At 46.0% G+C, this 27,911-nt stretch overlaps 1 protein-coding gene and 1 long non-coding RNA gene across 2 annotated transcripts; both read right to left on the minus strand.

Moving 5' to 3' along the window:
* Window positions 1-5,050: 5,050 nt before the first annotated feature.
* Window positions 5,051-14,275, minus strand: LOC144122872 (uncharacterized). The gene is made up of 2 exons (XR_013312922.1): window positions 14,012-14,275; window positions 5,051-5,192 (listed from the first exon to the last, which is right to left on the minus strand). It is a non-coding gene; the product is annotated as an uncharacterized LOC144122872 (long non-coding RNA).
* On the minus strand, window positions 8,362-14,241 carry LOC144122870 (uncharacterized). Its single transcript, XM_077655848.1, has 3 exons — window positions 10,749-14,241; window positions 10,503-10,630; window positions 8,362-9,986 (listed from the first exon to the last, which is right to left on the minus strand). Exons 1-2 carry the CDS (start codon window positions 11,197-11,199, stop codon window positions 10,515-10,517), a joined length of 567 nt encoding a protein of 188 aa, XP_077511974.1. The 5' UTR covers window positions 11,200-14,241; the 3' UTR covers window positions 8,362-9,986; window positions 10,503-10,514.
* Window positions 14,276-27,911: the final 13,636 nt, after the last annotated feature.

Raw genomic sequence — 27,911 nt, forward strand, 5'->3', positions numbered from 1 at the left:
CGCGCCGTCTAGTGTCCTAGAGGCAGCTTCCGTACGGCGCTCCGGCGTCTCGTAAAATTTTGTCCCCCGATGGTACTTGTCAGGTAGTGACCGCCGAACCAGGAACACGAGAATGAAATGGGTGGAGCGCGTTTGGCATTTCCTCTCATATCCTGAATGGCATTTTAGCAATATCCTTCAAGAATTAGGTATACAACACTTGTATCTTACCGGTACTTACCGATGGGGTAGAAACGTGGAGGCTTACGAGGAGGGTTCAACTTCACGAGAGTCCAGGAAGCCATGGCAAGAAAAATGATAGGTGTAGTGTTAAACGACAGGTATAAGAAAGAGTACGACAGGAATCAAACACATATTGATGACGTCCTGGCGGAAGGCAAGAGAAAGTAAGCACATTTCGTCAGCAACGACGTTACAATATAATGCGCCTTACCGGGTCTTGCCAATATTCGTATTAAAGTTAACTCCATCCATTGTCATGCGCAGTATTAAAATATTTCTTCTATTCAAGCGGATTGCTTTCTCTGGTAGTTTAGAACTTCATGTTGGGCTAGTTGGTGCATAATCTCTTTTCACTAACGATTTTTTAGGATGCCGTTTATAACAATCGTTAGTGAGATGAGATCATGGCAGTTCCTAATAAGCCAGTATTTACTGAAGCACCTCTATGCTTTACAACTTGAAGACCCTTATTATACTAAGAACTCGACTGATGTTGTAACCTTCTTCAATTCCAATGAGCATGTCGGCTACGCCTTTTCTGGAGATGTTGAGGATTTGTTTTATTCATTGCCGTATCAAGGGTTGTTTGTAGCTGTCCGAGATTGCATTGAAAGAAGTGGGTTAATAGGCTTTCAAAACTCAGGTGGGGTATCAGCAGACGGCTTCATGTCTTTGCCCGAATTTGATTTGAAAGCCACCTTCATATCTTTCAAAGACAACTTTTACATTCAACGACAAGGAATTTGTATCGGTTCTTGCGTCGCTCCCGTCCTTAGTAACATATTTTTAGCCGCCATTGACCGCTCCCTAAATGACGAGTTTGCTAATCTGGGGGTACTGAAGTGTTTTACAAATGTTGGCGTTTTTCATTGTTTTATCTAAACAAATAATATTGACCCACGCTGATTCAGTGAGTAGAATTTTAACTGTCTTTTGACAGAATGGGCGAGGTTTGACCTTTACGCATGAACTTCCTTCTAATGGGGCGTTACAGATTTTAGATATTAACCTGAACTTCGCCTTACAACATTGCTGCTGGCAGTATGCTCCACGAGCTAAGACCTACTGCCGTATGATTTCGCGCGTTTGAAGGTAGTCAAGAGGGCAATTGCAAGCTCGTGCCTGGAATCTGCTCTTACCAAGTCATGCCCGCATGCAATGAATATAAGCTTTAATAATCAAATTGAAAGGTTGCTTTCAGCGGGCTTCCCCTGCGACGTCATAACAGCTTTGGCCGGGAATCTTCTTAGGAAGATAAAAAGAAGAAATCAAGATAGCGCGAATGAGCCGCTGCCAAAACAGAAGATCGTGCTGGTACCATAATACACAAAGTGGCGCACAATGTAAAAAGAGTGGCCAAGACACGTGGCTTAGCAATAACTGAAAGTGAACGGTTGTGTGACTTCTCACGTCAAGTGTGCAGCGTTCGCAGTGTCAGGAAGAAGTGTTGTTTTGATGTCTGCTGTAATAAATGAAAAATTCCCGTGATTTCCATCAAAGCTTGTCCTCACAAAAGACAAATTCGAAAAAAGCTCTCATTCGTGCGCCGAGAAAACTATCCAACGCTCCGCAACGCAGCGCACACTGCTGAACAAAGCAGACCATCGTCAGCAGGACATCAGTGACTGTCGCGGCAAAACCTTTGAATTTACTTGCCCAAAAACTTTTCGCAAGGTCATGCATGTTTTATAAAATATCATTAAGCAAAAATTGCCAAACATTTGCTCTGTCAACCTCAAAACATCTATGTAACAAAAGAACTATAGCGCTACCAAGACGAACAGAAGAAAGGTCCACACAGGACTAGTGCTAACTTAATCTAACTTTATTCACTGACAGCGCACAAAATATAAGGAAGAACCCGACAGTGTTGATGTGTGAAGTTTAAAGAAACATGTTTTTGCAGCCGATAAAATGTACATTCGTTTACACATTTTAAAACAGTGGCGTAAAGAAACTCCAAAAGAGGTTGCCGATAGAACGCTACAGGAAACAATAATTCAGTAAGTACCTAGAGATCTTATTCAGGCATTGTAAAGAAAAGCGCACCATGAGCAAATTGAAGGTGTCAACAACCACCTTAAGGAATCCCTATAAAGGTCCCTCGCGAGTCAGTCCAGCCGATCCGAATAGGATTTGAAAACGGGCCCTAAAACGCCTAGTAAGCACAGCTGCTATGGAGAATGATTTTCTGATTTGAAAAAGAAAAAAACGCGAAACAAGTTGTTGCATAATTATGAAAGAAGCCTATTCCACTAGACTAGCAAGAAAGAAACAAGTAGTCACGAAAGATGACTTCCAGTGGGAGCGCCAAAAAAAGGTAGCGAATCTTCTGTGCATCACCTGCACTGTCTTCCTCGCACAGAGGAGAACCTGCAGAACATAGCCAGGTTTTGCAAAAAAAATATATTGGATACTTGAGCCGGAGCAAACACTAACAGCTCTTTATCCATCCAAGCCTGGGTTTGCAGTGTCGTGAACATGATCTCTGAATCCCAGCAGGCTCCACTTCAAATAAAGTCACGAAAAACCAACTAGCCGGTGAGCTTGCCCTGTTGAAGTACATTTCTTGACCAGAGGGCACGTTCTCGTCGTCGTTCGCCGACCCCTCCCATGTGGTACCCCTGATAGCAAAAACGTCTTGCCGGGCATGGCTCCTTGGTTTCTGCATTCGTCATAATATACTACCTCCGGAGTTGCTGATGTTGTTTGGCCGCGTCTAACCCACGACCGGTCATGCTATCCGCGTGTGCAATATTCTACGATCCAAATGTTAGCATCTAGCTCGTCTTCAGCCGACAGACCTCTTTCTGCTCATGCTGTCATCTAAGCCTCGACGAAGAAATGGCACAGATTTTCTGCCGTTGCTGCCCGTACCGCCGAATTCTTTGGGCAGCAGATCCTCCCACGACTAAGTGCGCCCATGCCCGCTAAGAAGAGCGCGACCAGAAATCCTGTCCACCCCAACGAAGGCGTCAAAGATATCTGCGAGGATGTTCATCGATTTCTTAGCCGTAGACCAAAGTTCGCTGTGGAGCCTAGGAGGACTGCACCTGATCTGTTGACCATGGTCCAAGGTGGCCCCCGCCAGGGGGACGCGGAACGATGCATTGCGGTCGGGTTCGATATTGTGAAGCGGAACTGTGCTAAAGTGAAGTTCCCGTTGAGAAAAACTATTTCGTATTTGAAAGAAAAAAGTTGTCTTTGCTAACTACCGATAAAGAAAGATGGTTCGCGATGCTACCGGGATTTGACTGAGGCTCCGAAAGCCGTCCAGTCTGCCTTTGTAAAATGCCCTGATCCTTCTGAGGCCAAGAAAAAAAAAAACACAGTAAAAGATTATGCGAACGCTTAAAGGGGCCATGACATGGTCGTTCTTCATATTGCAGTTTACTGCTTCAGTAACTAATGCAAGAGCTTATGATTTCCGAAATTCGGCTGCCCTGGACGCGCTATATTTTCCAGAAAATACGATCGAAATTGAGACCGGGAGACTCCTCCCACCGGCAGCGACCGCCATATTAAAATCTCTCGTGACGTCACTAGCACATGCACGGAGCAACGTCGTCGGCTCTCGCTGCTGCAATATGTGCAGCGAGATATCATTCCCCCCGGTACTTTCGCGGGCGATCGCAGTAGCAGTCGTCCGCCATATGTGAGTTACTGGTACCTCAAAAACGATAATAACAGCAACGCAGTTTTTCTTCGGTACAGGTAGGGTCCGGTCACACTATAGGCCGATGCGACGGCGATCGACGGTCGCTGGCCTGGTAGGTATGAAAATGCCGTCTCTGACGCACTGGTCTGTCACGTTAGACCGACGACGATGCCAGCACAATCAATGATCGCGTATCGTAGTAACGTTAAAGAGTCAGCTTAGTGGGAACCAGAAGAGAGTGGTAGGGGACTAGTTGGTATGACATACATTCTATAAACTTAAGAATTTTAGCAGTTATTTGACCTCATGCTAGCCACGGCGACATGTGCGATGTGCATGCACCAGCGAAGATGTGCTTTCATTCGGTGCCTGCGCATAGAACCGATCGGCCAGGAAATCGACACGGGCAGAAAACGGGGCACGACGGTTCCGCTCGCCGCCGTCGCCTGGGCTTGTGCGGCCGAGCGAAAGCTTCAGGCCCGGTGAGGCGACTGCCGGAAAACTGCGCTTGTGTACCTTATCCGTATCGAAGAAAGCGAAACAATCGGCTACATATCACATCTTCACACTTTGTTACTAATCAGTGAGGAACTTTTACCATATTCTTGAATTTCGATCAACGGTGGACCGCCGGCCCCTTTCGTGACGAGGCCTAGCGAGTACGCACTGTAAACCAAGTTACACCTTTAGGGGTGCATTCAGTGTCTACAACTAACACCCTTCGAGAAGGGTAACTTTAGGTAGCAAAGCCTCCTTATAAAGGGCACTTTTTCACAACTGCACCCTTCTTTACCCGAAGCAGTGGAAGGTGGTTTACGTAACTTACATCATTTTATAATGAGTGTAGCAGTCACACTTCACCTTTAACACTATTTTGAATTTTTCACTTTTATGCAGTGCCATTCATTTTAGACTTTCCACTATATTTTGTGTAGCAATGCGAACCTGATATATTGCATTGTATCAGTTGACATTGTAGCCACCCACACATGTAATATGTGCGAGAGAATAGCTCGGCTTTTCCTTTGCATTATGAATGCCCAGAACATGCGAAGAGCATTCAGAAAAGGTCAGGCACATTACACTACATGCTCCGGCAAACATTTATTGATGTGAACCAGCAAATGCAACTTGGTGCATACTTACAAACCATCAGACAATGCACTCTTACTCAGTCACATCAACATCCAGAAATTGGAGTTTTAATATGGAACAAATGTTGCAGGCTCCTGGTTCGTAGCTCCTCTCGCACTCGCAGTACGCAACCGTAAATGTATTCGCACTCTTGAAAGCATCAGCGACATGTTTTCTCCTGTAAAAACCAAAACAGTGAAAAAAACAAAAAGTAAAACTTGCACCTTGTACAAACGATGGCATTGGTGCCATGTATTAGTTGTCAAATTTAGTGCAGCGAAAGCTGTCACCAGGGGCTTAAAAAATTGTTTAGACACTTCAAAAGCACTGAAAGATTACTCGAGATATCCTTGCCAAATCTAGGTCATTCTCTCATGCCATATTTGTAAAGCAGAATGCCATATTACTAGAAGACACTACCTTCAAAATAAAAAATAATTCTTGACCTCACGATGTGACAGACAAAAAAGAAGAAAAAGAACATGGCAAACAGATGTCAAGCTGGTGCCTCAAGTTTGCTTTTGTAAGCAGTTTTTTCTGCTTTACATATGTCTATTGTTCAACTTTTCTGTGAATTTCCTTGCCTGTTTTCATCTGACTGTACTCCATGGATTTTTTTACCTAGATAAAGAGAAGAGGCTGAGAGGGAAAGGCAGCCACACCTGCTTGGGTGGACATTCTATAGAGCCACGGTGTCCATGAAGTCAAAGCCAGCAGTGGTTAATCCTGTTCCATCTGCCGTACCCTACAATGTCATGCTAGAATTTCCAAGGGAATCATCAAGTTGATGAGGATCAGTTGATGCCACAGGCGGAGGGGGGGATGGAACCCTTTGAGAGGATTTTTGGCTTTTTCCTTGAGTTGTATAGGGCTATAGCCTACAATACGTTGAATTAAATTGACAGTTTTTCTACACGAAATATATGTGCATCAGTAATGTGCACTTATGTAAAAAAGTGGGAAGGAATACTTTTGCATATATACATGCTGTCGTAGGGCAGGGGCTCAATGAAACCCGAGCTCCTTCAGGTAGCGTGTCTGAGTCTTTGGGTTGACGAAATATGGAACTTGAAGTTTGGGAAAACGAGAAACCAGCGGGATTACTGGCAATTTGAAGAAACATTCGCTTAATTTAGGAAAGAGTAAGCACTCAAATATTGAAATAAATAGCGATGATCGACTGAATGAGCCATGTTATCAGGGTCCGGAGCAATCGTTCTCACTCAGATTGCCTGTTAAGTATCCAAGGTTCCGCCCCTCCATCAGTCGGCGGCCAAATCAATACGTGGTACAGATTGGAAGAATGAAACAGCACATAGCCCGTGGAGGCACTCATGGGAATCGGCGAGGAGGATTCGGTGGTCCACTGCTACCTCGCACAGTAGAGCGGCATGTCTCTACCGAAAACATGCGATCCGTGTAGGTGCCGCAGTCACTCCTGCGGTGGGTCCTCTTCCCATGGGTCGGCTCCTCTCAGTCACAGCTAATAACTGCAAGGCACTGTCCCCTCTTCCCTCCATCGTCATGTTCATCTCCGGTGGAGTCTCGTGGCGAACCAGACAGAGGGAAGGCCATCTCCGCCGTACACAACAGCTTGCGAAAGATTCCGCAGGTAGGTTCCCAGAGACATCCTTTTTTTGCGCTCAACGAGGGGTCAAAAGACGTGTCCCCAGGGGCGCGATTACGGATCAGTCTCAAAAAACTGTCTCAATATTGAGACAGTGACGTCAAAATGACGACACCGAGAAATGCCGACCGCCGAATCGGCCAATGCGGAGCAAGGAGGCGGTGGGCTCCGCCCCGAAACCACTATTCGCACGACAAGGGACCGTAGACTAATGTTTTGCAGTAAAGACGCAGTGAATAAAAACGAGTAATGTTTTATTTTGCTAAGTAACTGTATTTCAAACCCAACAGCACCAAGCAAAAGAAGCAGTGTTTTCATTTTTGCAATTAAGTTTGCTGTTCAGTCACTTTTTTTGCCGCGAAGGTGTGCTGTCAGCGGTATAGCGTGAACATGTTAGTCTGAAAATGAACAAAAACGCAATGAAGAAAACAAGTAATGTTTTATTTTGGTAGTAAACTGTGTTGCAATCTCAACAACACGAAGGAAAATTAGAAGTATTTTCAGTTTTGCAATTAAATTTGCTGCAGGTTAACTTCTCTTGCCATGAGGGCGCGCTGGCAGTGGCATAACGTGAACATGGCGGCCTGCAAGAAAACAGCTGATTCCATGGCTAGTTCCTGTTTTTTCGCGTGTCGTCTAAAATCAAGGTACTTTGCGGATGTCTTAAGTGCGCAGAAAAATCTGATTGAAGGCAGTGAATGCTACGGGCCTGCCGAGATCAACTTACAAGCAGCGCTCGGCTCGAAAATCGACGAAGACAACTTTAGTCTGTGTTCTCGGTCGGCGCCTATCGATCACCGAGTGAAGTGTGGTTCTGTTTATTTTCTTTAGAAAATACCAGAAAACCATGAATCATCACATAGAAGCAACTGCCGACAGACAGGTGCAGCTGCTGATAGATTGCAATCTCGGTGCGGGAAATGAGAGCCGACACGGCCTGCCTCTGTGGCAGCACTCTTCTGCCTCGTAACCAAGTGTTGCCGCCCACATCGGGCTAAGCACTTGATGTTCCGTTTGTATTTTTGTAGCTCCGTTCGGTTTATGTTCAGTTGTTGCCGTAGTTTCTTTTTTTTTCCTGTGCAAGATGCAGAAATTGTGATGTTTATGCTCCACTTTGTTTAGAGAGAAAGGAAGCACTTGACTTGATAACTTTGCTATTGTCACCGAGGAGAGAACGAGCTTGTTCCATTAACGTTATTTACTGATCATGTAGTAGGTCAAGGGTCAACCAGGAAAGAAGTAGTTTGCTTGTATAGAGGCTAATTGCAACTGGGCAGAAAGTTGAGCAAGTTTGTTCATGTTTGCTGGTACACAGCGCTTGAATTGCATATGATCCAGGGCAGTGAGGTAGGTAGGACAGGGCAGTAATGTGTAATATGTTATTGTATTTTGCTCAGCAGGCGGAGTGATGTTGGTATAACTGGGTTTGGTGAGGGCAGTGTTTGAAGGGCTTTAAATAATTTGCGTAGCTGCTAACATGCACTTCCTTTCAGGTCGGAAGACCACTTGTTTTTTTTTTTTAAGTTATGGTACATCATATCTGAGGCACCCTGTATACACGCCACTCGAGTTTGAAAGGGAACAGCCAGTTGAAAATGACTAGGATATTAAATACCTTGGCCAAAAGTAGCTTGAAAACAGTTGCACTTATCACACATATTATGTGATAGCATAAGGAGCTTGTCCGGTCATTCGGCATTGTTACCGTCTCGTGTCATCATGGACAAGACTTCATAGCCCTGTGTTACACAAACCAAGCTAGGTGTCAGTTATGGGGCAATAACCGAGTGCTCAAAATTTCCCACAATGGAGCTGCCTGTATATTCTTAGAGCTGTAGAGCATTTCCAGTAACGGTGTTGCATGATTTGTGATTGTAAACTAACCTCTAATCACACACCATCTCCTTGATGATGTGTCTGTTACACATCTTTGTCTATCAGTGAAGATGTTCTAGTCATTCAGCAGTCATTGTAGCCACTGCACCTTACAATCTTTATTATGCATTGTTGTACAGCGGTTTCCTTGCAGTAGGTACAGCTTTTAGCACAGAGCGAAACCCCTAGCCACACACCATTACGCTAAAAGCTTCGCTTTGGTATTTACACTACTTATATGTGCCAAAATGTTTTGTAGTCCGGAAAATGCATCATGTACACTGTACTATGCCATATTTATTGTACAGGTGCCTCTGTATGAAAGAAAACATGCACTTTTAACTCAATTTTTCAGATTTTTTTCTTAACTGCACTCAGAAATGCCATGCGGTAATTGTACATTAAGGTAAAGTATGCTTGTATGTACACTGCCTTTTCTGCAATAGAAACACTCGTGTCAAATGCTGTGCCTAAAAAAATAAACGCGCTTACTGAATGTATGATGCAATAAAAAACAGCTTTTTGATTCCAACAAGCATCACAAATATTTCATGCCTTATTCCAGCACTACACGTTTGGTTCATGCATGTTCGTCACACAGGTAATGACCACAGGCACTCCACCAAGCTGGAAGGAGACAGCAGAGAAGGGGCAGGTGGGCTGACATAAGCATTGACAAAAGAGAGTTCAAAATGATGCTTTTCAGAAATTGGGCGAGCTGCTTCAACACCTTTTCCATCTTCAGGAAGAGACTGTGCAACACGCTGCTGAGGGACTGGAAGATATACTAGCAAACACTGAAAATGAAGTGGCAGCCGGTGGGGGGCACTTGTTTGTCACTGCTGGCTTCTCGCTGCACACAGGTTGGCCAAGGGCACAACCACATCACACAATTGCTCACACACTTGCAGATGTGTGTTGTGCAATGACACAAGGAAATGACAGTGGCAACAGGGGAAGAGTGCCTGATATGACTCTCTATGCCAGCATGGTGAGTCGTCTCTGGACGCTAGATTTTCCATCGCAACTACCGCTGCACCATCCCTCGGTACGCCTTCCTCTGGAGACGGGTCGTCCTAGAGAGGCCAAATGTACAGCACCGCATGCTCTTCTCAGGAGGCAGGTGAGGAGGGATCCTGTCTGTACGAGGCAGCCACCATTTAGAGGTGGCCCGTTGTTATCTGGGTCAGAGGCAGTGTCGCCTGCACCCTCTGCTGATATGGGCACATCCAAACAGAGGCTGTGAAGTGCAGCACGTGCGGTGATGATGCGCACTGTCCACTTCCACTGGCACTGGTGCATCCAGTGCCCTTGAAAGCAACGGAAGCAGCTCTTCGGCACACCAATACAGCGCTCAGCCACAAATTGGGTGAAAGCATGTGGCGTGTTGTACAGGCCTTCTGCTGAGTCAGGTCTGTAATGTCATGCAACTGGTGCAGGCAGCCATGGCTCCAGTGGGTAGACAGTCTCCTGCATAACAAAAAATGATGCAGCTAAGCATGTCCTTTCTCAGTGATCTCAACAGCATTACAGGACACTCTGCTATACAGTAGAAGACTCACGCCAAGTAGCCCACATCCAGGCTTTGCTGAATATGACATTCAAGAGCATACATACATGCAGGATTTAGATGAATAAGTGAGCACTACTGTAAGGTCAGTCTTTTACCAGCATATTCATATAAATGATGCGCTATGATTGCTTACAAAACACAAGTGCTGTCAGGTGCATTTTGCTTTGGTTTCTTCAACAGGAAAGGCTATGCATTTCAACAATGTAATATGTGTTTTGTGTTTCTGCTGCAATTATATTTAACAAAAGGAAAGGGTGGCAATACACTGTATCATACTGTAAAGTGTCTGCATTTGTGTAACTGTCCAGACTGATTCTTGCAGCTTTAGCAGATCCGGCCAAATGCATAGTGCTGGAGCTCAATAGATGTGACTGAGTTCGCCCGACGGGTGACACGGCTATTTTACTGCTTACCCAGAAAAAAAATCACCGTCGTCCAGCAGGCGTTCCTCCGCCTCGGAATGCCGCCAGACAAACGCGTCGCGGAAGGATCCGGGTCAGCGCGAGTCCACGGCCAGGATGCACATGTTCGCGCCACAGGTCTGAGAAAAAACAAGCACAGCCCGTACTCACTCTCACTGCCGAGGCCCGCACTTGTAGCTCATGCAATTGTAGCACTTGAACTCATGCGGTCAAAAACAGTGGCCGAGGTACACTCACTATTACGTCCGCAGCGTAGAACCGCTTGCGGCTCGTTCGCAGCACTGCCCCCAGACTCCTTGATAGTGATGAGTGCCCAATAGACACACCCGACGACGCCGGAGATGCTGCCGCGGCGAACGTTTAGGCAAAGGACACCCTCCTTCGCCGCCGCCTTCTCCTCGGGTCTCCCCGGAAAGCGAACACTCCCCTTCTGTGACCCAACGTTGACATTGGTCTCCGCTGCCCGCCGCAAAGGCTTGTTCACAGTCGGTTGGGCTGCGCCGACGTTTTCTTCATTTCCAACGGCGCCTTGAAACCCACCGGAGGCGAAGAAGCGCAGCGCGCACAGCACCTGCCGCTCCACCGACAGCGCACTCACCCGCGCACTTCCCAGTTCAACGGCGAGTTCGTCGCACAGACACTGCGCAGTCTCCTCGAAATAACTCCCGCGCGTCAAAGTCGTCTTCATGCACCCTCCGACACCGTTGCTCGCGCGGTCACCCGCGTATGGCAAAATAAACAGCCGCCATTTTCTGTCTCAAACGTGTTGATACTACTTTTTCCTGTCTCAAAAAATCGTCTCAATCTGCACGCATAATTAGATGGCCAACGTCACCACTTCTGCGCCATTTACGACGTCAGTCAGTGACGAAAAAATCAAAATGGCCGCCGACCAATAGGAGAGAGGCAAATGATATACTTTTTGAGACAATTTCGATTGAGACTGATCCGTAATCGCGCCCCAGAAGGGTTGTAACAATGCCAATGTACTGCATTCAATATTGGCCTTTCAAACACATGCTCCGAAATGTAGGTACTTTCAGAATTTCGTTTTAACTGCACTGAAAGGCACAGCTCTAATTCGATGAAATTGATTGGTACTAGAGCAACTTGCATAGCCACACACTCCTAGAAAAAAAGGTAGTAAAAAGGTGGTAACGGCTGCTGTTTACCTTTTTCAACAGCTGCTACCATTGTACTACCTTCTTACGACCTCGATGAAAAACAAGGCAGTAAAATGCAGTAAGTACGGCTGTAACTACCTTTGTACTATCTCATTAGCACCTCATCGAAAGCAGAGGTAGTAAATGCGGCTGCTACTCGTATGCCACCATCCGGAACGAAAGTCGGCGAATATACTGTTGAAGGCATATATGTTGATGGTTCGAGTTTGCCAAGAGATAGCCTCCAACCTAAGAGGCGTATGGTATATGCAGTGGGAAGTCGTATGACACAACCAGCTGCAGTGTACAATAAGCGGTTACGCAAACTTTCGATACGAAAGTCTAGAAACATTGCTGCCACATGCACATGCGCCAGTGTGCTCCCACTCCTCGCGCTCCTGGTCACATGTGCGGCGCCCACCTACGCGTTAGTAATGGGCTATTTCGAGTGTAATTTTTTTGCATTACTTTTGGTTTTGTCGAAGCCATATAAGAGTTCTGCTTCTAGCTCTGGAATCATATTTTCGCAAAGTATTACAGCGATGAGGCAGTGCCTGCGGCTTACCCAGCATTCGAATTAGGGGTTGCTTTTACTGCTATCTAGAGGTAAACGTTGGCAATGGCAGTTGCAGTCTCTGCCTTCGAAGGTATTAAATGAAATTAATGTATAGTCGCTGTTACTACTTTCAGAGGCAGTAAATGCTAGTAAGGGTAGTTCCCATTGCTACCTAGTAACCATTACTACGTTGCAGTTACATATGTGACAAGCAGTTACTACCCTGAAATTTAGTAACTGCAATGTTTTTGAATTGTGGAAGAGAAAGTTCACGACCACCCCTGTGTTGAATTGGGGTTGTTCCTCACTATACCCTCATGCAAGCCACCCACGTTCGGGTAAGGGGAAATCTTTGCCATCATCTGCACTGAAAAGAAAAAATAAGTTAAGGAAAAGCAGTGAAATGCAACAATTATCTTGTAATACTGCAACATTAGCAAATGCCATTGATGCAGATTTGCGCGGTCCACAAGGTTTATGAAGGGTGCTTTTTGCCTTCAAAATGGATTCTCGGATGTTGAACAATACTACTTCTGCGTCAAAAAAAAAAATAGGGCAGAGGAAAATTGTCAGCTGTAGATTTGTTTTTCTAGCAACACTGATACTACACCCTAACAGATGGGCCAAACTATTTTTAATGTGGGTAAGAAATCAGAATTTTCAAATGAGCACAAGGCACATAAATAAAATTAACAAATATTAAAAGAAATCAAAACATAAAAAATCAGCCCTCAATGTCTCCATTTAAAATAAAAAAATATCTTTAGCAGCCAGGAACACCTCAGTCACAGTAAAATAAAATTGCATTTCTGGAAAGCACGTGATGTGTGATCGGTCGTAACCTGAAATGATGCAATATTTTATTTTGTTTTTATAGACTGCCTTATGCGCCTTCTGTAAATACACAAAATTCTGATCCCTTACTCAAAATTTGTGTTATGCTGCTTGCATTCAGCAGTAATCAATTCTAACGTAGCCTGCTGCATACAGTTCTCAATGGTGACTCTCAGTAAGCGAGTTTCAAGCCTGTAAAAGGAATGGGAAGCTGCTAAGGAAAACAAACTAAAATTACTGAGCAGCGGACAAACATCATCACTTGGAATAATCGGCGGATATGGCCTCAAAACACAAGGTGGATACTCCAAGTTAGGAATTGGGCGATCTTGAAATTTGACATATTCTTCAAAATTATTGTCCGGGCACCTCCACAGAAAATTTGAATATCATGAAAATTACTCTGTAACATAAGGTTTCGAGAGACATACATGTACGTTGGCAAAGCCTTAAATAAAAATAAACGTGGAAATTTTCATGTAACAGCCACAAAGCAGTCGCATATGACTGAAAATGCCACACAGCTCGCACACATAACACTGCAAAGCTCTCTGGCACAGACTACTTCCATTGCCTCGTACCATATGAATGGCAGACTCCGCGTAGCACATCATGCAACGCCAAACAGACCGAGTGGCGCAAACGGCCGACAGCTACCGGCATGGCAAGAACGTGTCGTCGCACGCTAAGGGTGGAGCGGTTCGCCGACGGCAAGCGGTGCCGGTGAACGAGTCAGCAGCACGGAGCAATGGCGGGGACGTTGTTTATGAGAAAGGAGATCAGTGGCGCCGGTAGCGGCGGCGCGACGCCGCGATTACGGAATAAGATTCTTGCACATGCATTTTAAGCCCTGCAGCGACGAACGAGTAATGAAAGCAAAAGCTGCGCTCTTTTTTTCCTCGCACTTTGTAATAGAGGCCATAATGCATTTGTACATCGCAACTCACCTGAAACGTGTCGCTCCCAAAGTGCATTTTAACACATGGCATAGTGTAAGCACTGGCGGCGCCTCTCAAGCTCAGCAGTTCGTGCTCGTTCGGCGTTCGCATTCAACTTGCTTCGGGCCCAGCGTTGCGCACAGGCGCGTCGTCGATGTGATTTGCCGACATTTGCCGACATTTGTCATTTGCCAGAGAACACACACAGCCTGTCGAGCCGGCTACACGTACAGCTTTCTGTGCGCACGAAGTTCGCACAACCGAATATGGATACGGATGAGTCTATTTTGCTGAAGACGAGAAAAGTCATACCTAGACGGCGCACTGTTTGCAAAAATTTTTCTACAATATTTCTTGACTAGTAATTTATATTTTGAATCTCGGTTTTTAAACACCGTTTAGATGTATAATTTCACTGTGAGCAGGAGCCGGCAAGGCCGGCAAACAAAGAAGTCGAAACTGCGGAGCTTCTGTCTCATCTGTTATGAGCATGCGCAGACGCGGTTTGGTCAAACCATGGCCTCCGAGATTACCATGTCTCTAAGGCGGAATATCTTGGAGGCTTGTCGACCCTATCCTTAGAGTGAGGGTGTTAGTTTGGATACTTAGTTATTCTTGATGGGAGTGGAAAGAGGGCACAGTGCGTGCATTTACCTTTCTCTCTTGAGGGGATGATTGCAGCGCTGTGGGAGGGAGGGTGGACAGAGAAAGGAGGGGAAGGGCTCGCTGCGCGCCGCGTAGGAGGGCGTTGGTGTAAGCGAAGAGCCAGGCCTGACGGGCGAGGGAGGAGCCATGGAGAGAAAGAGAGATAAAAAAGAAAAGAGCTAGAGACGTGCTAGAAGGAGCCCGTCCCGGCGATGGGTAAGCGTGAGGAAAAAAGCGATCTAGAGCCTAGAGACGGGCTCGAAGGTGGGTCTCCTCAATGAATGCAAGGCGCAGCCACAGGGCGCGTCGCGTTGTTTCGCGGGGGCCGGGGGTGGGGGGGGGGGGGGGGGGGGGAGCAGTTTTTCACAGCTGTTGGATGGTAGGGCTAAGGGTGTTAGTTTAGCGCGGGACGAAGCAGACAGACAGCGGAGAGAGAGTGAAAGCTGTGGAGTCGTTTCCCTCTAGCATTGCAGGCAACGCGTCGGGAAGTAGTGGGCCGTTGTACACTAATTTCCTGCCCATGTGTGTCCTTTAGTCAGGGGTTAAAGTGCAGTGCTGACAATGCACCGTGCGACAGGCGTGTTTATGTGGCCGTCATGCTCACCTGCTTTGCCACACGGAGCCAACACTGCTCTTTACTAAAGCAATATCCCAAGGGGTAATTGTAATGCATTTTTAAACGCCATTTCCCTTGGCATTTCTTTTACACACGAAAACATCAGTAGTAACGGCTAGCGGCTACCAGAGGAACGCGCTGCTTGAAAAGGGCCCACTGACGAACCAGGCACAATGCCACTGTGAATGGGAAGCGAAACAAAATCCCAAAGGCAAGAAAGGAAGAGTATACATTCCTTCGCGTAGGCAACAGTCATGCTGAATGCCTATCTCTATGATCCGTGCTGCACGGCGCACTCATTTTTGCTTTCATTTCTCATTTTCTTTCCAGGGGACCCGCTTTCACCCTCGCGTTGCATATGGTGGCGTACCACCAGCGCGATATATAGCAGGAACATTAGAAAATAAATAATCGCTACTTGGGGACATCTTAGGTAGGGGCTGTTACAGCAGTGCGAATGTCTGTGTCGCATAACATTGTATTGTTTGGCTAGTTCGTGAGACGGGGACATGGTGCAAAGGTTGACAGGCGATCACGACAATGTTAAGAAACAAACGTACGACAGGACCAATTATCGACCGCCTCGCCTCCGCTCGTGCTTCGCATTTTCTATGCCTTGCTTTCAGTTCAGCTGCTCGCACAGCTGTATCTTCGAATCTTGTCTGCGTCGCTTATTCTTCGGCCGCTCGCACCGCTGAGTCCTGACAGGATCGAGGTAGCCAAAGCAGGTCCCTGTATGTATGATCGCGTGCATGCCGCCAAACGGCGCCAGGTTGGTTATTGCCTGCAAACGTTTGTTGACGCAGTCGAGCATGTAGGCGGACATCATGCTGACCTTGTCATTGACTCATTTCACGTGGTGAAACGCATACCTAAATGTGTTTTGGTCACTGGTGCTTAGGCCACGGTCCTGCGCCATGGTCATCTGAACACAGTCTACGGTCATTCCACCCAGTGCGGTGGTGGCTTTATCGGGGGTGGCACACGGATTGTTGCGTTGACATTCGGCCCACCACTGGTCGTCCATAGTTTGTAGTGCCTATTAGAGGCACTCAGTGACCAACCGAAGGACAAACGTCGTCCTACACAGTGCGGCACCATTGAGGAACGCATTGTTGAAGGCAACTATAATGTAATCTACAAAGTGTCGAACCGGGAGCATGACCTCTATGCCCTGGTCTCCACTCTCGGGCAAAAGCCAACTTGGGCAACCGAATTAAAACCGAAGGCCTTAAACCAGACCGAGCACGGCGCAGAGTATACAGATCTCCTATACTTGTGTTTGTTCAGAGGCAGTTAAGGGAAACGGGAGAGGCAACTGACAGTGGCAGTGGCGCTTGTCGCCATCACAGCATCAAACGCTAAGGGAAGCAATCACTGGTCGTGCCCCGAGGGTAATCGACTAATGCAATTCTCGTTTTACATCCTTGCACCCCAAAGATCTCCATTAGTGCAACAAAGAAAAACTTCCCATTTAAAAACCTGTAGCTTAAAGCGGGGTGCAAAATAGGTGTAGCCTTATGAAAACACCCTTTTCACGAAAATTGTGGGTGCTGTAAGGGTGAATAGATGGCATTCTGTTCTGAATGGCGGAGTGTGGTTTAGAGTGTGGTAATTCGAACTTCTTGTTTCTTGACTATAAGGAACAACGGCATCGTAAAAAATGGACAAATACCAGCGCAGCTGCTCGGCACTGGGGAATAGCAAAAGGAGAATGAAGGAAGAGAGGTGTGACAGATAGAAGTCATGCGTAAAAAAACTGCAGAGAGGACTTAGAACTAATGCGATAGTGGTTTTCGAACTTCTTGGTTCATGAATACAAGGAACGATGCCATCGCAAAAAATGGCGAAACACCAGAGCAACTGCTCGGAACCGGGGAAGAGGAGGAGGAAAATGAAGTTAGAGTCCTGTGACGGATAGAAAAATTATGTAAAAAAGCAGCTGCTCGGCACTAGGGAAGTGGAAGTGGAGAATGGAGGAATTGTGTTGCGACGGGTAGAAGACATATGTAAAAAAATTCCAGAGGCCACTTGGAACTTTTGCAATAGTGGTGGTTCGAACTTCTTGCTTCATTACTACAATTAAGGAACGACGGCATCGCAAAAAAATGGACCAAAACGAAATTGCAAAGGGCACGAATAACATTATTTCCAAGTGCCCTCTGCAATTTTGGATGATTAGTTCTGGCAATAGGGTTCATTCGAACTTCTTCGTTCATGACTACAAGGAACGACGGCATCGCAAAAAATGGAAAAAAAAAAACAGCGCCGCTGCTCGGCACTGGGGAAGTGGAAACGCAAAATTAAGGAAGTGTAGTGAGACGGACAGAAGAGGAGTAAAAATTTTGAAGAGGACACTTAGAACTAATGCGGTAGTTTTGATTCGAACTTCTTGGTTCATCGCTATAAGGAACGACGGCATCGCAAAAAGGAACAAACACCAGAGCAGCTGCTCGGCACTGGTGAAGAGGAAGAGAGCTATGATGAATACAAGACATATGTAAAAATATTGCAGGGGGCACATAGAACTAATGCAATAGTGGTGACTCGAACTTCTTGGTTCAGGGCTATAAGGAACGATGGCATCGCAAAAAAAAAAGGACAAACTCCAGCTCAGCCACTCGGCACTGTAGAAGAGGAAGAGGAGCATGAAGGAAGAGAGCTGTGAAGGATAGAAGACATCTGCAAAAAATTGCAGGGGGCACTTAGAACTAATGTAATAGTGGTAGTTCGAACTTCTTGGTTCTTGCCTAAAAGGAACGACGGCATCGCAAAAATGGAGAAATTCCAGCGCAGCTACTCGGCACTTGAAAGAGAAAAAAGAGAATGAAAGAAGAGAGGTGTGACAGATGTGAAAAAATTGCAGAGGTCACTTAGAATTACTGAAATATGAGTGATTGGAACTTCTTGGTTCTTGACGATAAGGAAAGAAGGAATCGCAAAAAATAAACACCAGTGCAGCTGCTCGGCACTGGGGAAGGGGAAGTGGAGAATGAAGGAAAACAGCTGTGAAGGATAGAAGACGTATGCTTGAAAATTGCAGAGAGTACTTAAAACTAGTGCAATAGTGCACTATTGCATTAGTTCTCGTCACAAACGGAATATCTGGTCACAAAGATGTACTGCTGTGCTTGTCAAATGTGTACCCAGTTCCACAAAATAGCGTGCGATTTTTCCCATTTTTTTCCAGTGTGGAAAACGAATCTATTCTGGATATGCTTGATTCATGTTTTGATAATTTTACGAATAGCCCTGACATAGTGAATGACCTAAGGCTTACCATGAAAATGATTGTTTCTGATTGTATTGCCCGTGTCGTTCCCCGAAAGTGCAAAAAATCTGTGTACCGTAATCAATGGATTTCTCGGGAGGCGTAAGCCTGCAGCGAAGGCTTAAAAGGTTAAAAAAGACATCAAGCAGAAATTCAGCTTTGAACCAATTGTGGAAGCAATTTCAGAGCAACTTAAGCAGAAAGTAAATTGCGACAAAGAAAAGTATTACGGAACGCTCCTGCCTTCGTTCATTAGAACACCTCCTGAGATGTTCTGGTGCCAAATCACGCCCAAATCTTCCACAAACGAATTCCTAATAGACGGCAAATGTGTGCGTAATGAGGTTGTTCTTTGTTCCGTGTTTAACAAATTCTTTCAGTCAGTATTCGCCGAGGTCAACGGTTGTCTGCCCAACTTTTCTACAGCACTCCCTGCCCTATCTAATGTAATTTCAGAGACTGGTGATTTTAACTTGCTTTTGAACCTGGATGATAAAAAATCAGCAGGTCCCAATAACATACCAAACGCATTTTTGAAGCGCTATGCGGAGGGGTGCCCAAGATATCCGACAGTAATATTCACCAGATCTTTACATGACGGTTCTTTACCGAATGACTGGAGGACAGCCGCAATTAAACATCTGCACAAAACTGGATAAAAGCACACATCGAGAATTAACAACCTATATCTCTAACGTCCTCATCATGTAAAATTTTAGAACATACAATTCAAAAACTTATATTAATTTTTCTAGGAATAGCACAAAGTACTTACCGATTTTCAGCATGGTTTCAGGTGTGGGGTTTCTACAAGTACACAGTTAGTTGAAACTGTGCATGACTTTGCTCACTCGATTAATCAGGGAAAGCAAACAGGCGCAATATTCATGGATGTCCGCAAAGCATTTGATAAGGTGTCGCAAAACAAATTAATTCACAAATTAAAATAGTATTTTAAAAACGACCAGTTACTTACAGGAATACAGCTTACCTCTCAAACAGGTGTCAATTCGTCACTCTAAACAATATATCTTCTAGCAGTGTACGGGTTATGTCTGGTGTCCCCAAGGAATCCGTTTTGAGACAACTTTTATTTTTATTGTTTATTAATGACATCGTGACAGATCTTTCAGTCCGCGTGAAGCTGTACGCGGATGACTGCATTTTATAACCAAGTGGTGTCTTCAGTTGATGATCAGGTACGTCTAAATAATGACCTAGCGAGGGCGGTTGCATGGAGCAACAAATGGCAGATGTGCATTAATTTCGAAAAAAACCGTTTTTATGAAAATGACACAAACATACTTCCTCTTCATTTCGTGTACGGTACTAATAACATATCAATATTAAAGGTGACAGAGTATAAGTATTTGGGCCTATGGATTACTAAGAACCTTTCATGATCAAAACACGTATACGCTGTCGTAGGAAATTCAATACGGAAAATCTTTCTTGAGCCGCTTATTAATGTCATCCCCACCTAGTGTTCGTCTATTGGCATACAATTCCCTCATCCGTCCGTTACTAGAATATGCTGTAATCATCTGGGACCCTTTCACGGTAACAGGCATTCATAATTTAGAGCGAATACAGCATAAGTAGTCAGATCTATTTTTAACTCTTATGGCCGTGCATCTGTAAGTGAGCTCGTGAGGTGAAAAGGGTTACCCCCAGTTCTTGAGTGCAATCGTGCTTTTCGATTAAAGTTTTTCTTCCAGCTCATAAAAGGTCGTTATAAAGTTAATAATTCTAATTATTTGGATTACTCCTCAGGTTATAACACGAGACAAAGGCATGCACTAGCAATAACCCCTTTTAACGCACGAAATAACTGCTTAAAATAATCTTTTTTTCCGAGGAGAATTACTGAATGGAATAAATTTAATAGCGAGATGCTTAATCATAAATCTTTATTGATGCTTGAAAAGTGCCTGCAAATCTTATGATGGTCAGTGTTTATATGCTTGTATTTGGTTTGTTTTTCCCACCCTGCTAGGATCGGTACTAAATCGCAGTGTCTATAAGCAAAATAAATAAATAAAATAAAAGCCATGAACCAAGAAGTCCGAATCACCACTATTGCATAATTTCTAAGTGCCCTCTGCAATTTTTTACATATGCCTTGCATCCGTCACAGTTCTCCCTCATCGCCTTTGTCGAGACGCTGCGCTGGTGTTTGTCCATTTTTGCGATGAAGTCGTTCCTTATAGCAATGAACCAAGAAGTTCGAATCACCACTACTGCAGTAGTTCTAAGTGACCTCTGCAATTTTGTAGGTCTTCTATCCGTTACACCTTTCTTGCTTCATTCTCCTCTTCCTCATCCGTGGTGTCGAATAGCTGTGCAGGTATTTGTCCATTTTTTGAGGCCATTGTTCCTTGTAGCCATGAACCAAGAAGTTCGAATCACCACTAGTGCATTAGACATAATTGCCCTCTGCAAATTTTTTACTTATGACTTCTATCCATCACATCTCTCTTTCTCACCGCCAGTGCCGAGCAGCTGCGCTGGTGTTTGTCCATTTTTGCGCTGAAGTCGTTCCTTATAGCCATAAACCAAGTAGTTCGAATAACCACTATTGCAGTAGTTCTAAGTGCCATCTGCAACTTTAGTCAATTTTATAATCAATGCATTCCATTTCACCCAGCACTACTCTTGAGCGATAATGCAATTGTTGACATTTCTTATGTTTTAACTTTTTACGAGAGGTTGGTTGTCTTAAGGAATGTAAATGCCTCACCTTTATGTGATACACCTCAGCCACATTCTCATACCTGAGAAGATGCTGAGGTGTGTATTTTATTGGTTGGGGGCCTCGACATCCTTCCTGTCCAAATGATGGCCGCTAAGGTTACCGGACCTTTTTAAAGCTTTTATCATTGGCCATTTCGAGAAATTCAGCCTTTTCCCTTGACTAGATGGTGAGAAATAACATTTTAGGTCCTTTACACCACCGCTTCAGTTCTGTCATATAAAATCCGGCACAGGACAATTTTCTATACCTTGCCTTTGGCGCATGATGGCCTTAGCCGCCTATGTGCCATAAAAACCAACCCAACCCACAACCCAACCCATTCTTCTCTTCCACTTCACCAGTGCCCAGCAGCTTCGCTGGTGTATGTCCATTTTTTTCTATATCGTCGTTCCTTATAGCCGTGAACCAAGAAGTTCGCATCACCGCTGTTGCATTACTTCTATTCCCTTCTGCAAAATTTTTACATGTCTTCTGTCCGTCACAGCTCTCTTCCTTCATTCTCCTATTCTTCTTCTCCAGGGCCGATCAGCTGCGCTGGTGTTTGTTAATTTTTTTGCGATGCCGTCGTTCCTTATTTCCAACAACCAAGAACATCAAATTAGCACTATTGCATAAGTTTTAAGTGCCCTCCGCCATTTTTTTACATACGATCTCTTCTTCCTCTTCCACAGTGCCGATCAGCTGCACTGGTGTCTGTCCTTTTTTTGCGAAGGCTTCGTTCGTCCCTTATAGCCATGAACCAAGAAGTTCGAATCACCGCTATTACATTAGTTCTAGGTGCCCTCTGCAGTTGTTTTACATGTATTCTATCCTACAGCACTCTAACTTCATTCTCGTCTTCCTCTTCCCCTGTTCCGTGCAGTTGCGCTGGTGTTTGTCTATATTTTTGCGATGCCATCGTTCCTTGTAGTCATGAACCAAGAAGTTCGAAGCACCACTATTGAATTAGTTCTAAGTGCCCTCTGCAGTTTTTTTTTTACATATGTCTTCTAACCCTCACAGCTCTTTTCCTTCGTTCTCTTCCTCTTTCCTAGTGCCTAGCACCTGCGCTGGTGTTATTCCATTTTTGCGATTCCTTCGTTCCTTGTAGCCGTGAACCAAAAAGTTCGAATCACCGCGATTGCATGAGTTCTAAATGCGCTTTGCTATTTTTTACATGTGCCTTTTATCCGTCGCAGCTCTCTTCCTTCATTCTCCTCTTCTCTTCCCCAGTGTCGAATAGCTGTGCTGGTGTTTGTCCATTATTTGTGAGCCCATTGTTCTTTGTAGCCATAGAACAAAGAAGTTCGAATCACCACTTTTCCATTAGATCTAAGTGCCTTCTGCAATGTTTTTACATATGTCCTGTATTCGTCACATCTCTCTTCCTCTTCGCCAGTGCCGAGCAGCTGCGCTAGCCTTTGTCCATTTTTTGCGATGCCGCCGTACCTTATAACCATGAACCAAGAAGTTCAAAGCACCACTATTTCATTAGTTCCAAGTGCCCTCTGCAATTTTTTCACATATGTGTTCTATCCCCCACAGCTCTCTTCCTTCGTTCTCCTCTTCCTCTCCCCCAGTGCCGAGCAGCTGCCCTGGAGTTTGTCCTTTTTTTCCGATGCCGTCGTCCCTTATAGCCATGAATCAAGAAGTTCGAATCACCACTATTTCATTAGTTTTAAGTGCCGTCTGCAATTTTTTTACACGTCTTCTATCTGTCACAGCTCTCTTCCTTCATTCTCTTCTTCCTCTTCCCCAGTGGCGAGAAGCTCGACTGGTGTTTCTCAATTTTTTTGCGATGCCGTCATTCCTCGAAGCAATGAACCAAGTAGTTCGAATGACCAATATTGCATTAGATCTAAGTGGTCTCTGCAATTTTTTTTACATGTGTCTTCCATCCGTCACAGCTCTCTTAGTCTTAGCCATAGCCGAACAGCAGCGCTTGTGTTCGACCATTTTTGCGATGCCGTCGTTCCTTGTAGCCATGAAGAAAGAAGTTGGAATCACCACTATTGCATTAGTTCTAAGTGCCCTCTGCAATTTCTTTATAATATGTCTTCTATTCGTCGCAGGACACTTCTTTCTTTCTTTTCTTCCACTTCCCCAGTGCCCAGCATCTTCGCTGGTGTATGTCCGTTTTTTAGATATCGTCGCTCCTTATAGCCATGAACCAAGAAGTTCGAATCACCGCTGTTGCATTACTTCTATTGCCGTCTCCAAAATTTTTACATATGTCTTCTATCCGTCACAGCTCTCTTCCTTCATTCTCTTATTCTTCTTCTCCAGGGCCGAGCAGCTGCGCTGGTGTTAATTTTTTTTTTTCGATGCCGTCGTTCCTTATAGCCAAGAACCAAAAACATCAAATTAGCACTATTGCATAGGTCCGCGCTACGCGTCTGCATGTATTCTGCGTTGTCGACGACAGCTACTCGGATGCCCGCTGTGTTGCCACCTGATGCAGCATCCACGTCCACGCAATCGTCCGCGCCTCTGGGCCTCCAGCCTGCGCCGTCTTCCGATGCTACGCCTTTGGCCTGTGACATGGAGTGCTCCACCGCCTACGTGTCCTTGGCACTCCCTCAAGAAATTCTCCCCGTCGCGCCAGTTCGGTATTCCCACCAAGGGCCGTCACCAGCTTCAGAGCCTCCTCCACAGATGCCTCCCGTGAGTCAAGGCTCTCTTCCGCCTGCTGCGAACTCGCTTCGCGTTACCATCAAGCCTACATTGCGCTTTGATATGACTGCCATCCCTGCCCGGAATGTTCAAGCCACAATTGACCACGCTCTTGGCTCTTCGAACTACTGCGGGTTTGTCGTCCATCGCCCATCGAACACCATGACGGTAAACTTGTCATCCCTGATGGACGCCCAGAAATTTTGAGCAGTTACGCGGATCCCCCTGGATGACAGCAAGCCTGTCGCGGTGCAAATACATTTTGCATCTGGTCCTGACACACTCCGCTGCATGGTTTATCATGTCGACAGCACGAGCCCTCCCGGGGAGGTGCGCGCAAATGTTCGCTGCTCAGCTCACGTTGTACTGCAAGCACGGCCTATTGGTCGCCGGGGCTAATACCTGCTCATCCTGCAAGGCCCGTTCACTCTCCTGAAGTAACTTACCTGCTACGGTGCGATCGTCAAACCACAGCCCTTCCGACCTCGCCGTGACATATGCAAAATACCTGCCCTAATCCGGCAACTGTGGCCGACATGAATGAACCAACAGTTCCATGTGCCCTGTGCAAATCGCCGGACCATGAAATTTGCTCCCACGCTTGTCCAAAGAAGAAGCAAGGGAAGAAGTTTCACAAGTCGCCTGCAAAAATGGATGTTCCTACAAGGAATCGCTTTGCAGCTCTCGCGTGTGACGACAACGACTTCCCTGAACTTCCTTTATCTGAGCCCGCTGCTCACCATACGTCTCGTAACCAGCGTACATATGCACAAGCGGCTAACCTTCCCGGATCAAATGGTACGCCAAAACGTCAAGTGCATCCATCACATGTGGATACCACAGATGAAGACACAGCTTTAGACAATGCAATCGCGGAGGCTTTCCGCCGACTAGACGAACTCACCCAGCGCCGGTAACAGCGTCGTTCTCAATTCTCTCGAAGAATTCTAATTACTCGGGAGCAATCATCAGAGAAATCACCTAGGGTAAGCACTGGGCCACAATCAGGTGCCAACCACCTGTAAGCCGTGACTACCCCGACAGTGGATAATATATTAGCGCTGATGAAGCAGGTGACATCCCTCATCGTGGAAGCTCTTCGGCCTCGTCAAGGATAGCTCATCATCATCGGTGCTGGTACAGTGGAGCTGTCGAGGATTCGCTAATAAGGCCTCTAAAGTGAACATCCGCTTTCGCGACGGAAAGCTGAGGGCATGGGCGTTCCTACTGCAACAGCATAATCCACTCGCACGCCTTTCAGGTTTCTACGCCTACAATTCACCCCCTATCCCTGATCGCCGTTGCACCGCCTCCTCCCTGAGCCCAGGTAAATCTGCAATTTATATTCACAGTTCAGCTCCGCACACACCGCTTGACCTTTCACGGTGATGCAACACACGTCAAGAGGTTGTCGCCCTTCTCGTAAAACCTGTACGCACACCCCTTGTCCTAGTTTCTTCTTATAGTCGTCTGGCTCCGCATCTCCCAATCAGGGATGGGTTCGTTTTCTACGTTCTACCAACTCGGGTATCCCTATTCTAGTTGGTGGTGACTTCAATAGCGCACACACTGCGTGGGGTTACCCGTCGGATTCCTCAAGGGGTGCACACATCCAAGGGAGCTTTTCTGATCATTCCTTTCAACTTTTAAACCACCCGAATACTTCTACCCGCCCACGAGGTGGTCCGTATTCAGCTGATTTGACTTGGTGGTTAGGCCCCGGTAACCCTCGTTGGGCTTTTGATCTGATTCTTGGGGTAGCGATCACAGGCCTCTTTTTATCTCCCTCACGCCTAGGCGTCTACGGAAAATACGCCGCACAGTACGAAAAACGTCATGGGCCTCTGTACGCGCAGACAATCATTTATCTACATTCAACCCCTCTTCAGCACTGTCTACTCTCTCTGCTGTTCTCGCTTCTCACGCTATTACCACTACTGTAAATGAGGACAACCCAAACACGTATATACGCCTCTTGAATATGTGGGCTCATCGTCGCAAGGCGGACCTTTACGCTACTCATCACCCCGATGACCTATCGGCTCTTCCTACTCTTCACCGCACTACCGCACGGGCGCGGCGATATGCAAAGCGGCTAGGCATGAAACGCTGGGCAGCATGGTGTGCCCGCCTGTCCTCTACGCAGGGCAATCCACATCTTTGGAGTGTTTCACGCCATGAAGCGCCCTTCATAGGTTGCACTATACACAGAGAGCATTCGCCTCGCGCTAAATGTGGATGAGGACACATTTGCACAAAAAGCGGCCCGTCAATTTTTTCCAAACCATGACTGCACCGCTGCGTTTCCACTTGACTTATCGGTTACAGAGCCCTTCGATGGGATTACTTCTGACCTCACCATGGCAGAGCTGCTGGCCTCCACTGAACGTTTAAAAACTACTACGACTCCCGGGCACGACGGCATACCTAACTCTTTATTCCGTAACTTGGAAGGGAGGGCTTTGCAAACCCTCTTTGATACTTTTAACGAAGTGTGGCTTTCTGGCGTCATGCCGGGAGACGAAGCTTTCTATTGTGGTTCCAATACCCAAGTCAGGTCAGCCTCCAGTTTCTCTCTCGGCCCTTCGTCCAATTTCCCTTACGCCTACCATCTGCAAGTTTTATGAAAACATACTAGCCGCACGCTTGTCGTGGTGGCTGGAATCCCATGATTGTTTTCCAGATTCCCAAATTGGTTTCCGTCCACAAATTGGAACGGAGGACGGCCTTGATACTTTGGCTGCTGACGTGCTTGGCCACTCTCCGCAGAGTCACCTTGTACGGACCGTAATCGCTACAGACATAACAAAGACATATGATAACATCCTTCACTCTGCCATTCTCGCCTCCCTTCAAACTCTTGGTCTCCCTCACCGGTTCCTCCTCTCTATTCACGCCTTTTTAGCAAATTGAACCTTCAGCGTGCGTGTCCATGGAAAGCCCTTTCGTAACTTCACTTCCAATAGAGGAGTGCCGCAGGGCTCCGTTCTCGCCCCCACATTATTTAATGTGGCTTTAATTCCTCTTCTTCGAGCCCTAGAGTTCATTGCTTCTATCCGCGCGCTTGCGTATGCCGATGATATAACCTTGTGGTGCTGTCATCCAGATGCGTCTATTCATCAGTCGGTCCTTCAACACGCGCTAGATGTATTGACATCTCGCCTCGCACCTCTGGGTCTAACACTCTCTCCTACTAAATCATGTTTCATTCGAATTGGAAATAAAGCCGGCTTACGGAAAGCACCCCCTTTAAATTTTACGGTAAATAATTCTCAGATTCCTCAGGTAGAAACTGTTCGTATTCTTGGTCTTCTCCTCCATACATCTGGGACTGGCGCCCCGTGGCTGACAGCCACCCGTAAATCGGCTTACGCTACTCTAGGTCTCATTCGTCGCATATCTATGCGCTGTGGTGGCGCACGTGCTCATACGGCCCGCCAGCTTGTGCGCTCTATACTTCAGCCACGGATAGTATATCAGGCACAATTTCAACGTCTCACCCGCACACAGTGGGACTCTCTTGAAGCTATAAATCGTGAGACTATGCGCGTCATAAGATATCTGCCTCGTTTAATACCCATACCTGTGCTACAGCAGTTCGCACAACTTAATACACTCAGTGAAATCATCGACCAACGGGGGGCAAATAGAGCTCGAAAACAGTCTCCCAAACTTCCTCGTTTAAAGACACTTCCACCATGGTCCTATTGCCAGCTCACTGACAATCGCCCCACTGTTTCCCCGTCGGTATCAGCAGCGTATCTGCCTGAAGGGTGCATATTATACACGGATGCATCACATTCTGCAGAGAGGGGAGTTACTGCTGTGTATAGTCCATCTCATCCGCATCTCAACTCTCGCGCGATGTATGCTGCGGATATGTGCACACCACTGGCATTGCAACTTCAAGCCATTTATAATGCCATTGCTTCCCTTCCGCTCGTTCCAACTTTCAATACAGTTCATATTT

Source organism: Amblyomma americanum, chromosome 3 (assembly GCF_052857255.1).
Source record: "Amblyomma americanum isolate KBUSLIRL-KWMA chromosome 3, ASM5285725v1, whole genome shotgun sequence".
In the NCBI taxonomy this organism is placed as follows: Eukaryota; Metazoa; Arthropoda; class Arachnida; order Ixodida; family Ixodidae; genus Amblyomma; species Amblyomma americanum.

Coding starts and splice junctions, on each gene's coding strand:
- LOC144122870 (XM_077655848.1), bottom strand. CDS start 11,199: ATGAAGACGACTTTGACGCGCGGGAGTTATTTCGAGGAGACTGCGCAG. Junction 10,631..10,748: donor TCTACGCTGCGGACGTAATA/GTGAGTGTACCT, acceptor GTTTTTTCTCAG/ACCTGTGGCGCGAACATGTG.